Consider the following 16,947-nt stretch of genomic DNA (forward strand, 5'->3'; position numbering starts at 1 on the left):
ACTAAAAACAGCCCCATGCTAAAACAGTTAAAAACAATCACAACATTAAAATATGTGACAAACAACCCCCCCCCCCGCGCGTTGCAACTGCAGTCTGAAGTGGTACGGTCTCCTTTTCCTGTACAGTATGTGTAAACCAAACGCATGGGAAAATGGTACCACTGGCATAGTGAACAGGAGTTCGCAACTTTGCAACATTTTCCTGAAGGCCCCGCTTTTACATACCTCTATTTCTATAGATTTCAAGTCCATTAAAAACAACAACCTCAAAGCATAAACACAGCATATTGTGGCCAATGCATGAAATAATTCAAACATTGAAGCTTTTGCTGTGAATATTTTATATTAATGAATAAATATTTATGAACGGATACATTTATGCATAGCTCATTGAAGCTGCCTAGCAAAGCACACATCATTTTTTACCGACACTCCTCATTCTGCCAAGCAGAAGGTCATTCTCTGCTCTGAAGGGGAACTCTGGCATTCTCTAAAAGCTCAGGCTGGCTTTAGAGATGTCATCAGCCATGACAATGCCCCTCGGAGGATTTCAGAATGGGAGCAGAATTCTCCCCAATGAATACTTAACCCTTGCAGGAGTATTAGTTACAGGGTCTGCCGGTGGCGGTTGTGAGAATAGCATTCTGGATTTCTAAGAAGGCCCAAAGTCATTAACTAATTAACCTTCAGTGCTCTGTGGGAAAGAGAGGGCAATGATCCTATAAGGCTCTTCGCACAAGGTCACAAGGCCAGTCTCCAGAGGGGCAGAACTCCTGATTGCCATTTCCTTTTGTTCATCTGCCAACACGACTGCCCAAAATACTGATTCTCTGCTCCCTCGAACACCCTATTTTCCAGAACCCTCTCAAAGATATTGTTGCACACAACTCTTATATCTCCCAGCGGCGAGAAACTCTAGGGGCTCCTGCACTTACCCGGAGTTTGTTTTCCTTGGAATGAAGGCCAGTGGAGAGTGTATCATCTTTATTTAGGGATTGAGCATAGGATAGAGAGCCTCACGGCATCAACACTCTTGACAGATCTTCATTAGGTTTCAGGGAAGCCCCAAGCCATAGCTTTGGCTCCATCACAGAGCAAGACAAGCCTCTGTGTCTCCAACTTCTTCCAGCATCAGCCAAAACTCTCTCACACTTAGTCCTCCTTGGCCTCTTGTTCTCCATCCTAAGACGATGTGGCATCCAGCCAAGACAGGTGGGGAAATTTTATTGCGAAGGCACCAGAGGAATTTATTTGGACATGTAAGTGAGGGTACTTAACTGGCCAGCTAAGGCCATCACCTTCACAAAAGGAACAACTTACCTGGTTTCCTTTTAGAGATTCTAACCTCACAGATACAGGATCACAGGTTTGGAAGGGATCCACAGGTATCATTCAGACTGACTTCCCCCACCCCCCCAAAAAAGACCTACCTGTATAATAATATCCTCATTTGCCCTTCTACTGTCACAAGCACTACATGCCATCATATATGTCTTTCTCTTCCATACAATGGTCACCATAAGGCATGGATTGCCAACATGGTGCCCGTGAGTGCTATGCTACTGCTGAAAGGTCTCTGTAAATATCCCCTAAAAATCCATATTGCATAAGAGAATGTTTGCTCTTTCTCATTTCCTCTTTAGACTTTAGCTAAACTCTTTAGCTCAGCCACCCCTCATGCATTGAACATGGCCTCTCATTTAATGCCCACATTTAATTGGATACCAGGAATCGGATTGGACACCCAGCTTTTGTTCTGAACAAGAGTTATGCAAAGAGCTTCTGTCTGTGACTGAGCACAATGGTGGCCTGTGTAAGGTGCCTTTTCCCTCATAGATGGTGGAGCGGGAAACTGTCCGTTTTTCTGCTCTTCTTGCTGTGGCAGCCATTTTGTTATGTTACATCCCCAAAGCAGCCATTTTGTATGACTGGTTCCCATGGCACTTTCTCAAAAGTCCAAGTGTGCCCACCAGCCCCCAAGACTTGGTAATAATCCCTGCCCTAGGGGACATTTGGTGAGCAAACGGGAAAACCGGATGCACACAGCAATTATGGCTGGAACCCTAAACTACCTCCTAATCTCTTGTTTAGGGTTGCCAGCTGATCAGGGAGAAATGGGTTGTGTTCTTTGTGCTTTTAACAATAGCTTGCTCTGCAGAGATCAGATGAAGCTTTTCACAGGATCGTAACAAAAGAAGTGCCGTGTAGATCAAACCACTGTTAATAGTATTGCCTTTGGGGCCTCTTTAACAGTAGGCAGCCCTTCTGTCGGCAGATCTCAAGCATGCATGAAGCCACGACCTTAGTTCCAGATGTCTTCTGTGTTTATTCAATGGTGTAGAGAAAGAGAGAGGCTGTAGCTTAGCTCTCACATACATCAGACATCTAAAGCGCAGCTCTTTCCCCAAAGAATCCTAGTTGACCCCTCATAAAGTTACAGATCTTAGCATCCTTAACAAACTACACTCCTCAGGAATATTTTTTTTTGGGGGGGGTAGACCTGCATTTTAAATGCATGGTATAGATGTGATCTTATAGTGAAAGAACCAACTCTCATCTGTTGCTCCTTGAAGCTGTCTACATGCGACAGCAGCCACACCCTGGAAGTGGCTTTGACTGGCCAGCTAACCCAGACAAGGGTAGCTGATGGGTCTCAAACCCTTGGTTAGGGGCTTCACCTGCATACAAAGGCAGGCTCTGGTGGATTGAGTGGATGAGACCAATAGTGGGTCCAATGGACAGGAAGGCGGTTTCTACACGTGCTGTAGAGGGAAGTGACTCATCAACCTGGGAAGGTAGCCCATCTAGGAAAAGGAAATCTCGTGACTCTAAACCTCCACTGCCTTGCAAAATATCTTCAGAAGAAGAAAAGGTTGGCTTCCCCAAACTAAGGCCCGCGGGCCGGATGCAGCCCACGAGGCTCATTTATGCGGCCCCTGGCGACCCCTGCCACCACCCGCTCTTACCGGTGCAGCTGCCCACTTCCGGGTCGCTGGAGCATCGGAAACAGCTTGTGCGCCTGCGCAAGTGTCATTTCTAGCGCATTTATGGGCCAGAGGAGGCCCATGCACATGCGCACAAGCTATTTCCGGTGTTCTGGCGACCCAGAAGTGTGCCGCAGATCATGTGTGTGTGCGTGTATGGGCTCGCGCTCCGGCCTGCAGCGTGATTGGCGCTGGCGGCACCGGCCCTCGGTGAGGTAAGTTTGGGGACCCCTGAAGAAAAGGTTAAGGAGTAAACCCTGCACAAATCCGGAGTGGAGTCCCTAAGATGGTTGGATGGCGTCTTGTACACCTCCTTCCGACAACTCCTGCAGCCAAGCTGGTGCCAAACGCATTGCTCTGCCTTCCTTTGGACCACATCAGTGAGGCCGAGAAGCAGGGTCTTGTTGTCTGGGCAGCCCTGGACCACCGTACACACAGGGAAGTCATTTTGGTGCTGCTGTCTATCTTGAAACGAATGCCAACAACAACAATAGCGAGAGAGCATCATGGCTTGCGTGCAGAAGGTCCCCAGCATCACCTGCTAAAAGGGATCAGGTGGCAAGCGATGCTTGGAGAGACCTTCATGTGCCTGACATCTTGGAGAGTATCTACCAGCTGAGAGTAGAGAAGCTAGTCCAGTAAGGCTAATGGGGTACTGCACTACCAACCTCATTCTGCCTTCAGCTAGCCCTCACCCACCTGCCTTCTTTCTTACAGCCAGTTCCCCATCCAAGTACTAACCAGGACTGACCCTGCTTAGCTTCCGAGATCAGGGGTGCTTTACATATATTCTTTTTTTCAAAAATATATATGCATTTTTCAGATTATATTTTACGTACATTCATCACTTTGTCATAAGTGAGTCTGACATCCAAAAGATGGAATATTGGGGGGGGGGGACAAGAAGCAAGTGGGAATGCCTTGAAGAATATTTGAAGAAAGATGGCATTAAGGTAAACTGGCAATAGGATCAGCAAAAGACAAGACAAAGGATGGGAAAGGATGGGAAAGTAAAGGAGATGTAGCAAAACAAAGAATGTGAAATACGATGTTAGGGAAGGATAGGTCAGGAAGTCCATATATATAAATATATTCTACACATGCTCTGGGGCACTCTGTTATTACTGAGCTGCGTGCAATTGTATTGTTCTGAGCTGTTGTAACAGTGAAATGCTGCAATCTGTGACATTGTTGTCTCACTGGTGCAGGAAGCCTCACACATGATCAAGCCTAAGGAAACTAGATTATTCCAGCCATGATCATGCCAGCTATTTCTGGGTTTGGATAGCCTAGCCGGAAATGTAACCTCTGCAGGGAACGGCTATTATACAACAAGTCTGATCTGGTTTGTTAAAGTGAAAATAGATGGCGGGGCTGGAGAAAGGGCTGAATTGGGATTTTCAAGGAGTGAACTGGGCATTCCCAACTGAATTTAATTCACACTTGCCTTTCCAGGCTTATTTTTCCAGAGAGGAAAAGCACAGTGGTTCTAGCTTACTTACCTCTGTCTGAAATTTCCTGGGCATAGAGAAGGATCAGCAAAACCATGAGGATAAAATGCAGTCGCCAGCTCCAGACACTGTATACTCCAGGCTCTTTTGTCTGTTGCTGAACTCATGCATAAGACTGAGCTAAGACCATTGATAAATCTATATATGTAACGATAATACAGCAAAATCTAGCAGTGTCCGAGAGAAGGCAAACTAATGCAGATCAACGAGTCTACATTTGTAGGGAAGGCTTCTGTAAAGAAGCATAGACACTCACCAAGCAGTGTTTAATTGACTTGAACAAATTTGCATCTCAGCCTTTACTTCAAAGAGCTCATGGCTACTATACACATGTATTCCTCCCATTTTAACTTCATAACAACCTAGCAAAAAGGGATAAGTCACTAACTCTATGAGTGAATACCATACACCATGGTAAATCTGAAACTAACATTTAATTTCCTCCTCTTGAGACATCTCTGATAACTTATCCAATCACCGATGATATATGTTCTGTATCTCTCCCCCTTCCAAGCCATCACTGATGAATGTTTTGGTAATCCTTTTGACATCCTGGAAGGAGGGCTACCGTACTAATCTTAGATCCATCTTACAGATGGGCATGGGGATGCTGAGAATGAGGTGAACTGTAACTTATGCCAGCTAGTGAACTTGTGACTGAAGTGAGATTTGAACCTGGAACCTAAGAATTGAGTAGCATTAGTTTCACTGGATTAATGCAGTGGTGGTGATCTTTTGCATCTGAAAAACACGCTGTACTAAAACAACTAACATTCCGAAAGCCATGAGACTAAGTACTCAATTTTCTTGGCATGGAAATGAGTAAAGACTAACTCCTGCAATTTCCTTTGTTTGGGCTAGTATTTTGCATCAATTGTCCTCTTAGCAATTTCTCCTCCCCTCCAAAGTTATTGCTGTGAAAGTCTGTGCTTTCAGCATTATTTAGGAAATAATCTGTTCCAAGTTGCATACTGGTTTAGAGGAATTGGGTTTTTTTTGGGAGGTTTTTTTATACCAAAGATGAATTAGAAAATGTTTGCTTACTATGCAAAGAAAGCCAAGCTAAAGGAACAGCAACCACCTACAGGCAGAGTCTGCTAATATGATAGCACAGAGACTCCGAGTGTGGCATTTGGAAGAACAGCATCCAATCATCCATGAAAGCAAAGTAATCAGGGACAAAAATGTCACATTCCTTTTGCTAATATTGACAGAGGCTTGACAATAATCACTATTATCTAGGTGTATCTGCACCAATTCATTTCGGGTCATTGGTTTTTTGGAAATATTGGGAATATGCACCCCGTATCAGTTAAAACATGAGACGAGTTCTGCTGGGTCAGACCAAAGGCCCCATTTATTCCAGCATCTTGTTCTCACAAGGATCAACCTGATGCAGGCAAGCAGGACCTGAGGACACTTCCCACCTGAGATTTCCAGCAATGGGTACGCAGTCGCATATTGTTTTCAACCATGGAGGCAGAGCATAGTATATAGTATATCCGCCAACCTGAGGGGGACACATTTCATAGTTTTCACTATGAACTTTGTGAAGTACTTCCTTTTGCCTGTCCCATTTCCCCCCAAATTCAGCTTCACAACATTGGTTTTCAGAACGGCGCTATATTGACAGTTTTCATTTTGATGCCTTTCCTAGCGATCCCTAACATGGAATTTGCCTTTTCCCCAGCTGCTGCACACTGGGGTTGACATCTTCACTGAGCTATCCACTAAAACCCCAAGGTCTCACTCCTGCGCAGTCACTGCCAGTTCAGACCTCATTTGTGCACATACGAAATTAGGGTATTTTGCTCTAATGTGCATCACTTTACGCTTGCTTGCGCTGAATTTCCATTTGCCATTTTTCTGCTCACTCACTGAGTTTGGAGAGGTCCATTGGGAGCTCTTCACGGTCTCTTTTCTGTTTTAACCACCCTGAACAATTTGGAATCATCATCAAACTTGTCTATCTCACAGTTGACCTCTAGCTCTAGACCATTTATGAACAAGTTAAAAAGTGCAGGTTGCAATACCAATCCTTGGCGGGGATCGGACTCCACTTTCTACATCCCTCCATTGGAAGAACTGTCCATTCCTACTTTCTCCTTCTTGTTTCTGTAAGAGACCTCTCCTTTTATCCCATTATTTGATTGCTAAGCTTACTTAGGATAAGTGTTTGGTGAAGTACTTCATCAAAAGCCTTTTAGAAGTCTACATACACAGTGTTGACCAGATCACCTCTACCGTAACTATATGTTTGCTGGCATATAGAACCCTAAAGGGTTAGTGAAATAAGTCGGTACCTTCCTGAATGGCCATTTGCCTCCAGGATTCTTCATGTGGAGGTTAGTAACTAAGCAGGTACCAACTATTGCAATGTCTTTCGTTTCTTTATAGTATAAATTTTCTGATAGGCCCTTCTCCCTCCCAATAATGTTTTCAGCAATGTTATCAGTGTAACCAAACAAAAGCAAAACAACATATGCCAAAAAACAGTTCACGATCCCAAGAGGGTGCAGCTCATATAGAGAAGGAACTATGCGAATAGCATCACAAGCATAATCCGAAGCAAAATGTAAAGTTAGCACAGAGGGGTAAGTAAAGAACTTCACATTCAACTTTTATGATTCAGATTTATTTTTATTCCTACACTAGCAAAACATTCGAGACCTCAATTAATTTCCTTCTCTCGCTTAAAAAAAGAAAAAGCGAAGGAACAGTTTTACTTTCTTGAAATATGGCAATCTAATGGAAACAGGTGACTTTATCCCATGTGTCATGTTGGGTACGGTATATTGAGACGACAAACCTATGCTTCATGTTTGTAAAGGATGGGCTGTCATACCTGGAATAGTAAGAAAAAAGTTTTGTGCCTGATAAGTGGCCTAAAACAAATGTGTTTTAAATAAAAAGAAATCACAGAACTATCCGAGTGTGTGGTTGCGCACACACCACACAGAACGCCGAGAACTGTAGTTTGTTATAAGTGTTGGAAATTGTAGCTCTGTGAGGGGTGAACTACAGTTCTCTGGATTCTTGGGGAGGTGTGTTGTGATTTTAGGTAAAAAGTAGCAAATGGCCCTTCCAGGCCATCACCTTGGCTTTCCTTTTCATACCAATCAAGCATCGACTCATTTCCCAAGCCTCTCACATTCAGAAATTTGGCTTCCCACACCCTTTCAGTACAACTTCATTCGGGGGAAAGCCCAGGGCTCCGGGGTGGACTGTCCCAACAGATGGCCTTGCAAGGCGCAGTCAGGGGAGTTCCTGTTCTCCAGAGCCTCAGAGGGGGGGAAATACGACATAGGCAGCTGCTGGAAAAACTGCAGCTGCTGCTGGGCTTCTTCCATCTGAAGCAGCCGCTTCAGATCACGAGTTTGGCTCCCGGATCTGGAGCACCCTTTGTCTCTGTTTCTTTGCATTCTTTCGGAGACCTCTGCCAGTCCGCAGAAGTGGTAACTATTTGAGGTTCTCCCTTGCTCTACAGAGACTTTCTGGCAGAAGGCTCTGGGTTGTGCCAGTACAGAGAACAACCCAGTCCCATGTGGTGGGTGTTTGCTGAGCATATATCTGTCTTGCTGAGGGTTTTGCCTGTAGGAAGAGCACTGCTGCTGAGGGACGATGCTGTACAGCTGAAGAAACTCATTTGGCTGCCCTTGTTCTGAGTTCAGCTCTCTGGAAGTGGTTGGCTGGTGAGCCAGACAAGGGTATCCCAGAGCTTGGGACACGGGGAGTTTGGCTCCCTTACTGGGCGCTTTAGGGCTCCAGATACTTCTTAAGACATCAAATGACGTCTGAGACTCAGAGGCAGCTCTCTCCGTTGGCCTGAGCCCCAACTCCAGAGGCTGGTAACTGCACGGCTCCTGCGAAGGATGCAGGCTGTGGAATGGAGCGGGCTCCATCTCTAGTAAATTCCATTGATCTGGGCTTAATTCAGAGACACAGGAATGTTGCTGAGGATCAGTCAAGAAGTAATGGCCGGAGCCTTTGCCATCCATGCTCAGATTGACTGAACCCAAGGAATCATAGGTAGCAAAAGGCAGGCAATGCCTTTTGGAAGCACGCTTCTTTGTGTGTAGTCTACTGGCTACTTCAGATCTCTCTTGCCTGCTTCTGGCCTCACAGAAGGCTTCCCCTAGTCCTTGCTCCCAACGCCGAGCAGTTCTGAATAAAGGAGCAGTTCTGAATAAACCATCATCCAAAAGATGTTGTTCCTCTGAAGCGAAGCAGCTCCTGGCTAGATTCACATGCTGGGAAGGTGCAGATGAAAGATGGGAGTGTGGCTGAACTGCTGTCAAGTGAAAGCTGTGCTGGCTAAGTGCCTGTGGCTCACCAAAGGATCTGAAGTCTTCTCTTTGGGTGGTCTTCTCTTCTGCCTGCACAGGGAAACAACAACAAGTAGGCAAGATAAAGGAAAGAGCATGATTAGATAGGGACAGATTATCTCTGCTTCTCAGTGGAATGTATATACTTCTGACATGCTCCTACAAATGTTCCATTTCAACTTCTAAGGCTAATTTTGATTCATTCCACACTAAGCCAATTCTAAAGGCTTCTGGGATAAGTAAAAAACAACAACAGATCAAGGCTAGATTGACATCTTCCTGATGGTGGGTTGGAACCCAGTAGAGCTTTGCGGCTCTTGGACTTTGAGGTTGGTAGCTGGATAAAAGGGGTGAAACAGTGTAGGATCTCTGGATCAGAAGATGAGTATGACCCACTGTGGGCCCCCCAAATAAAAACTACTGACACAATATAGCTAAAGGGACCCCTGACCATTAGGTCCAGTTGTGACCGACTCTGGGGTTGCGGCGCTCATCTCACGTTATTGGCCGAGGGAGCCGGCATACAGCTTCCAGGCCATGTGGCCATCATGACAAAGCCGCTTCTGGAGAACCAGAGCAGTGCACGTAAATGCCGTTTACCTTCCCGCTGTAGCAGTACCTATTTATCTAATTGCACTTTGATGTGCTTTCAAACTGCTAGGTTGGCAGGAGCTGGGACCGAGCAATGGGAGCTCAGCCCGTAACTGGAATTCGAACCGCCGACCTTCTGATCGGCAAGCCCTAGGCTCTGTGGTTTAACCCACAGCGCGACCCGCTTCCACTGACGCGATATAACCTTCTGTAAATGCTTGGGAACAACTGGATGAAATAGGCTTAGGTATTATTTGGCAGGTTTTGAAGTTAGTCTAGGTACCATTAACCTCCCATCCTAGAACAATAACAGCATGGAAGTCTGACCTGCAATGTTCTTTGGCAAAGGATTTGGTGAGAGGGCAACTGAGCATCCTCCTTGGGTTTGTCTACTTGTCAATGGATTTATTTGTAAAGGCAATCCTAGGGCAATCAGCCCAAAGTGCTTAAGGGAATGTGATGTTTCCAGCTGTTTGCTTGCGGCACCTTAGGGCTGCTTCACACACTGCATATTCACATGGGCATAAAAACCGGGGTGTGGTCTTGAAGCCATTCTTAAATGGACACTTAAACCTGGAACTCATAGAATGTGGTTTGAAGGCACAAAAGGCCACCATCCTCCTGGGGACAAGAAGGTTTGAGTGACTTGATATCGATACCAGGAATGGTCCAAGAACAAAAAAAACTGAACAGTCGGTCTGTGAGCACTTAGAAAAGGATGCCGTGATTGCTAAGACCTAGTATGGGTTTCTCAAAAACAAATTGTGCCAGATGAATCTCATTTCTTTTATGTTTAGCCTGGTAAATAAGGAGATATGATAGCTATCCTCAAATATCTAAAGGGCTGTCACATGGAGAATGGAGCAAGCTTGTTCTCTCCTGCTCTGGAGGGTAGATGGCCTCAAGTTCCAAGAAAGGAGATTCCGATTAAACATCAGGAAGATCTTTCTGACAGTAAGAGCTGTTTGACAGGTCCACCAAGGGCAGTGGACTCTCCTCCCTTGAAGGTTAGTAAACAGAGGTTGGATGGTCATCTGTCATTTATGATCTACTCTAGATTCCTACATTGCAAGGGATTGGACTAGATGACCCTTGAGGTACTTTCCTACTCTATAATTCTATGATTACTACATGTACACCACTTTTGTTTCCTTCCTTCCACAGAAGGAAGGCAGGATATACAGGGTAAGTCCTTTAAAAGAGGCCCCGTAGATACAGAGTACACATGTTCCACGGGGCTTCTTTTAAAAGACTCACCCTGTACAGTATATGTAAGAAAATAAATAAAAATATTTTTTACAGCTCAAATACATCTATAATGTGGAATGTTTTAATGTATTTTTCCCCACTTGCTTTTAATGTATTTACAGTATGTGGGTTTTGTTTTGTGGCTTTCCAGAAGTCACCTTGAATTGCCATGGCAGAGGAAAAGTGACAATAAATTTAATAGTAATAATGATGATAACAATAGTAATAATAATACCACCTTCCCAGTGTTTAAACACATTCTTTTCAAACCAACCTGACCTTTCGAACTATCCTAATGCATTCTGATGCTCACCATTCTTATAACTGTATGTACAGGACAGGGAGAAAAGCTACTCGGGAAGAATTGTGCTTGTCCTCTCCGCTTTTTCAGAGAAATCTCCTGGTCAGAGTATCTGCTGCCATTGCTAGACATCTGTTCCAATAGCAACTCCTTCTGGTCCCTGTCAGGTGGGCTCTTGAAATCTGAAGGAGGACAGAACAACTGAACACACAAAATCCCATGTGGAATCAAAAGCTTACAAATGTGAGTAAGGGCACAGTTAATGTGTCCTTCTGGAGGAGGACATACAAGTCCATTATGCTGTGCAAAGTAATGCAGCAGGGTAGGGAGAGGTGGAAAGTAAAATAAGACAAGTCCCTGCAGCGAGAAGCTTACTGTCTATATTTTGACAGTGAGGGAGAAGAGGTAGAAATCCAGGGGATGAATAAACTTTGGAGTGGCTGAGGGTGAAACGATGGTCACAGACAAGGATATACTGTATCAGGAAGTAAAAGCAAAAAGGGATAAAGGATGGAGCAATGCTAGGATTCACCCCAGAGTTTTAAAAATTGATTTCTTGACAAAATACAACGTAATAAGTAAATCAAGTACGTTCCAAGGATTTTCAATGAGTGTAGCCTAATCCCCCACAAAATACCAGAAATGAGGTTCAAGCGAACCAGCTCCCTCCACAGGTTAACATGGGGTGGGGAGGGGGGGGCTGACAAGTTGTAAGTTTCTGTTGCCATAGCTGAGAAAGGGAAACCTCACTTTCTCAAAATGATCTTTTTTTCATTATGCAGCTACTACTCTAGTACATTGCGTAATGTGTTTTGATAATGCAAAGAGATCCAATGAACCTTTTCAAGTAAAGCGAGACCCAGATTTACAGAGCAACACCATTGCCCTGCGTAGCACTGCCAATAATGCCGCAAAATATATATAAAAATTGGTCCAGTAGCACCTTGGAGACCAACTAAGTTTGTTCTTGGTATAAGTTTTCGTGTGCATGCACACTTCTTCAGTTACACTGAAACAGAAGTCACCAGACCCTTATATATAGTGGGAGGGTGGGGTGGGGCTTTTTCCAGGAGGGTAGTAGGAGATGGGTGATTGACTAAATGGGTATGGTAAGCCTGTTGATGACTGTAATTAGTCTTACAGGAAAAACCAAGGGATAGTATGATGATTAGCATATGTAACGAGACAGGAATCCAATATCTCTATTAAGACCAGGCCTCTCCATAGTTTTCAGTTTAATGATAAGTTGCAATTCAGCAGCTTCTCTTTCAAGTCTGTTTCTGAAATTCTTTTGTAATAAGACAGCTGCTTTGAGATCCTGTATTGAATGTCCAGGGAGATTTAAGTGTTCTCCTACTGGCTTCTCTGTCTTGTGATTCCTGATGTCAGATCCTTTGGCGTGACAGGCCAAACCCTACCCTCCTGAAAAAAACCCCACCCTCCTGAAAAAAACCCACCCTCCCACTATATATAAGAGTTTGGTGACTTCTGTTTCAGTGTAACTTAAGAAGTGTGCATGCACACGAAAGCTTATACACCAAGAACAAACTGAGTTGGTCTCTAAGGTGCTACTGGACAATTTTTATATATATTTTGACTGCGTCAGACCAACATGGCTACCTACCTAAATCTGGAATAGTGCTGTGGTTAGCTCCCTAAACAGTAAAGGAGGGTTCAGGTTGCCTTCAGCAGTGAAGGAGGTCTGGGCCACCATGAAAAGTTTTAAAGCTGGCTGTAGGCTAATTTAGTGCAGCCTTCTGCAACTATCGGTTGAGGCCTCTGTTAGTGTCAGCTAAACCCTGTGCTAATGGAGGTGGAGAGGTGAACAGGAAAAAGCCCAAACAAATGGGAGAGATTGGGCAAAGAGAAGGAAAGTGTGCTATGCAATCCTACAATGTGCTCAATTTGGGTTCAGATTTCTACCATCATAGGATCCGACTCCACTCACCATCAGTTGTCCCCTCCATCTAACCTTTTCCATGTGAAATAAGCCCTTAATAGGAAAAAGCTCCCCAGCCCAGCCCCGAATATGAAAGACGATGAGAAGCCCATGAAGGAAAACATCTCAGAAAGTGCAGGATTTATTTTTAAAGTCCATTCATCACTTGCTTGTGTGGTCTTTAAAGAATGGTGGCCAAAAGCAAAAGCAGGGCTTCTACACTTCCTGTTTTCACTATTGCAATATTTCAACAAACTGCTAGTTTTCAATATTTATGGCAGATGCTGCATGCCAAAGAGCTGCTTAGCTTGAGCCAAGCTCATACTTAGCTTGACACAGTTCATACTTATGCTGTAGCCTCAACAAGCCCCTTACCTGCATGGGCCGTGTCAGTGTTACAACCACCTGCAGACTTCTTGAGCAGTGCCAAGGCAGATAAATCTGGGAGTGTTTTCTTCTGTTCCAGCAGGATATTGATAACAGCCTGACGTGTTTCCCTGATTAAGTTACGCCCAGGGAATACTGCCTTGAGGTCCAAGAGTTTTTGCAGGTCCTGGGCTAATTCCCTTACTGGAGATTTGCCTTTGCCTGACTCAGTTTCTGCTGTGGGGATGGGAGGGACGTTTTCCTTTTCATTCAAATCCATCAAGGCATTGCCCTGAAAAGGTTCAGTTTCCAAATCCTCTTGATTGAACTCCACAACCGCAGGTGCAGCTAAAGGCTGGGATGCACCTGGAATGGCCACAGGCTGCTGTGTGAGCGAAGTAGAATCCTTATTCACTCCACGTGGGTCCTTTCCACTGCAACTCAACTGATCACTGGGAACAGATTTCTGATCAGCGTCACAGGGCTGGATCTCTTCTTCCAGCAGCATCTCCATGCCACTGTCTCTTTGTATAGGAGTGATTTCCAAGACCTCTTGCTCAGCTCTGGGGCTCAACAATCTCTCTATGTTAACTGATTTCACTTCCCTGTTAAACATGCCAAAGGGCTGACAGAGTCTGTTCTGCGTTATAATCAGAGGTTTGGCAACACAGCTGCCTTTGATGGGTCTGATGGGAGTTGACTTAGCACAGGTGTTAAACTGGGAGCTCCAGAAAGGGGGCAGCGTCTTCTGTAGCGTCCTGCAGTTGGGCCTTTGTTCTGGGATCCTATCGGTAACCTTTCTGCCAAACTTGACATAGTTGCGCTCTCGTCTTGTTCGGCGGCGTTTGACCCTGGCAGATTTCTCCTCGATACTATGATGCTCTGTTGGGGATGCTCTCAGGTGATGGGAAGAACAGGGTAAGCCAGAGCTGGCTAAAGTCTGCTTTCTTTCTTCTCCCTTGCCACAAGAATTCATACTGAAAGGAGCTCCTGAGAATAAGCAGATACAATTGAAAACAGCACCCAAGATGCTATGTTTAGATTCTTATTCTCACCTGGGAAAGTAACAGATATGAAACTGCGGCTAAAGCCGCTGTCCCAACAGTCCTACGTCCCTTGTTTTTTGTCTGTGGGCTGGCATGAGTTTGTATGTTATTATACACACATGTACAGGGTAGGGCCATAGTTTAGGGCAGTGGTTCCCAACAGGTGGTCCGGGGACCCCCAGGGGTCCGCGAGCTATGCCAGAGGGGTCCGCAAGATGCTATTAGAATAAAAAATATATTAAATATATTTCGTATGGTAACAGATTTTTTGTTTTGGCCACTCTGCATGAGCAGAGTCTAGCGCAAAACTAGAATTAGATAGAGGCAGTAGTTCTGCTGTATGCCGTTAGGTGGCCCTTTACATACACTACTGTTTTGCAAAGAGGCAGCACGCGCATTCTACTAACGCTCACCTCCCCAAGATGCTTTGCGCGCATCGGCTTCATTTGTGCGCTACTGCGCAGGTACCCTGTCTTCTCCATTCCCCTCCCTCCTCCCTGGCGCGCGCTGCCTCTTTGCAAAACAGTAGTGTTTGTAAACAAAGCGTTGTTTTTCGCGGAAGCTACAGTTCGCGTAATTTAAAATGGGCCGTTGGTTAAAAAGTGGTTTGTTAAAACGACAAAGGCCTACAGATGAAGAGGAAGAACTGTAAAAAACGTATAAATATAAAATATAAAAAGACTCTTAATTTGGCTCTCACTTTTTAATTTTAGGATTAGGAATTAATGGGGGTCCTTGTCACAATAGCGGCTCGATGAGGGGTCCTCGAGAAAATTTTGTTGGGAACCCCTGGTTTAGGGGGTAGAGCAACTGCTTTGCATGCAGAAAGTTCCAGACATCTCCAGATAGAGCAGGGAATGTTCTCATCTGAAATGCTGGAAAGCCAAGGCCAGTTTAGAGAGATAAATGGACCAATGGGTGGGTCTAACTCAGTACCAGGTAGATTCCTATGTTCCTATATACCCACAGAAGTGGTGGTATGCATAAATCACATATTTGATGAAGTAGACTCTAATCAACAGAAACCTATAACACAATAAAGCTGCTAGCCTTTAAGATGCTACAAAATCCTTTGCAGTTTTAATCAAACACCACATGTTACTAACTAGCCCTCCCAGTGTCAAAAATAAATTCAGAGTAAGAGTATTGTTTTTACTGAACCAGCTAAGATAATTCCAGGCAGAGAGGTCTTTCAACAAATTATGGTGTGTCGGTCATTCTGCTGTGCCCTTGGGTAGGCGTTGTTTTCTTTTTTTCTTGGCAAACTTTTTTTTTGTCCATCTCAACTTCAGCACCAGGCAATATGCAATTTTAAATATGTACCGTACACATTTACATCAATAGCCAGTAGATTTTTTTAAAAAACAGAAAACCAAAACCTAACACCTACCAACCGTAGGGTTGAGAAATGAAAATGGGCTTGCTGGAATGCAGCTGTAGAGTATGTGGGCCGAGTCCAATGTTAGTCCTACTTCAGAGCAGACCCACTGCAATGAATGGGCAAAGGTTGGGGCTGCTCATATCAATGAACACACAGTTGGGTAGAACTGCAACCACCCAAGGCCCATCCTTTTTAAAAAAAATGACGAATACAACAACAGGAGTGCCTCTGAGAAAATACACTGCCCTTTTTACTCACCAGTGGAACTGATCAGGGACTCTGCTGCATCTCAACAAGGGAAACGGATAAAAGCGAAGAGAGACCTCTCCTCTTATGGCATCTCCCCCTCTCCACACTTTAAACCCTAATTTTTCCAACCCTCCATCTTGCCCCCAACAACCTCTTTCCTCCAACCGCCTAACTGGCTCACTCACGCCTCCCTCGCGGAAGCTGGATGGGCGGGGCAAGCACCCACCACCCCCGGGCCTGCTGGCGGCCTGCCTCCCCTCGTGCAGAGGCGGTTGTTCCGATGCGGCTGCCCGAAGCACGAGAAGCTCCCAGGCGACTCTCAGACTCTTTTCCCGCGCTTCCCGAGCAGCTACGGAAGCCCACGTTCCACTCCCGCCCTTGGGCTTAGCCGCGCCCCGCCCCGCTTGGCGTGGATTGGTCGCAACGCGGCGCAGTTCTGTGCTGATTGGCTGCAGAAAGCTATCGGTCGCTAAGCTCCTGTACCACCTGGGTGAGACAGGTGAAGATGCGCTTTTGAGGGGCTGGAGCGGCTTGGCAAAGGGCTGTTCTGCAATTATTAGGTGCTCATTTTCAGTCACCCAAATGGCTCACCCCATTGCTATCCACCTCCTCCTCAAAAGCAAATAAATCAGATTATCCAGATGCTGTTATTTATTGTAATTATTTGTACGGTATATGTTTAGCTTTACACTTTTATTCTTATCGATGCCCCCACCACCACGCCCATGCATTTAGCATATCTCATTTTTTACATCATTTTCCCCATCGGGAAAAAGGCAGGATACAAATAAATATAATAATAATAATAATAATAATAATAATAATAATAATAATAATAATAATAATAATAATTGCCGACTTAAATCAGAGCCCCCATGGGCGTAGCTAGGATTTTTGTTAGGGGCGGCTTCTTTTCTGCCAAGTGAAAAAACAAACCATTTATCAAACTTGATTCACAATGCACCAAGCCTCATTATCACTCTGCCTCGTGAATTAATATTGACAA

The 16,947-nt window shown here is 44.9% G+C and overlaps 1 protein-coding gene across 1 annotated transcript; it reads right to left on the reverse strand.

Moving 5' to 3' along the window:
* Nucleotides 1–7,674: 7,674 nt before the first annotated feature.
* On the reverse strand, nt 7,675–16,537 carry LOC118086188 (uncharacterized). Its single transcript, XM_060275259.1, has 5 exons — nt 16,533–16,537; nt 16,123–16,427; nt 13,275–14,255; nt 10,973–11,142; nt 7,675–8,871 (listed from the first exon to the last, which is right to left on the reverse strand). Exons 1-5 carry the CDS (start codon nt 16,535–16,537, stop codon nt 7,675–7,677), a joined length of 2,658 nt encoding a protein of 885 aa, XP_060131242.1.
* Nucleotides 16,538–16,947: the final 410 nt, after the last annotated feature.

The sequence above is a fragment of the Zootoca vivipara genome, chromosome 6 (assembly GCF_963506605.1).
Source record: "Zootoca vivipara chromosome 6, rZooViv1.1, whole genome shotgun sequence".
In the NCBI taxonomy this organism is placed as follows: domain Eukaryota; kingdom Metazoa; phylum Chordata; class Lepidosauria; order Squamata; family Lacertidae; genus Zootoca; species Zootoca vivipara.

What these genes read in the sequence shown, in the direction of transcription:
- LOC118086188 (XM_060275259.1), bottom strand. An exon ending in CACTGACACGGCCCATGCAG is followed by an intron (nt 11,143 to 13,274) that starts GTAAGGGGCTTG and finishes GTCCTCCTTCAG; the next exon opens with ATTTCAAGAGCCCACCTGAC. An exon ending in TACATACAGTTATAAGAATG is followed by an intron (nt 8,872 to 10,972) that starts GTGAGCATCAGA and finishes TTCCCTGTGCAG; the next exon opens with GCAGAAGAGAAGACCACCCA.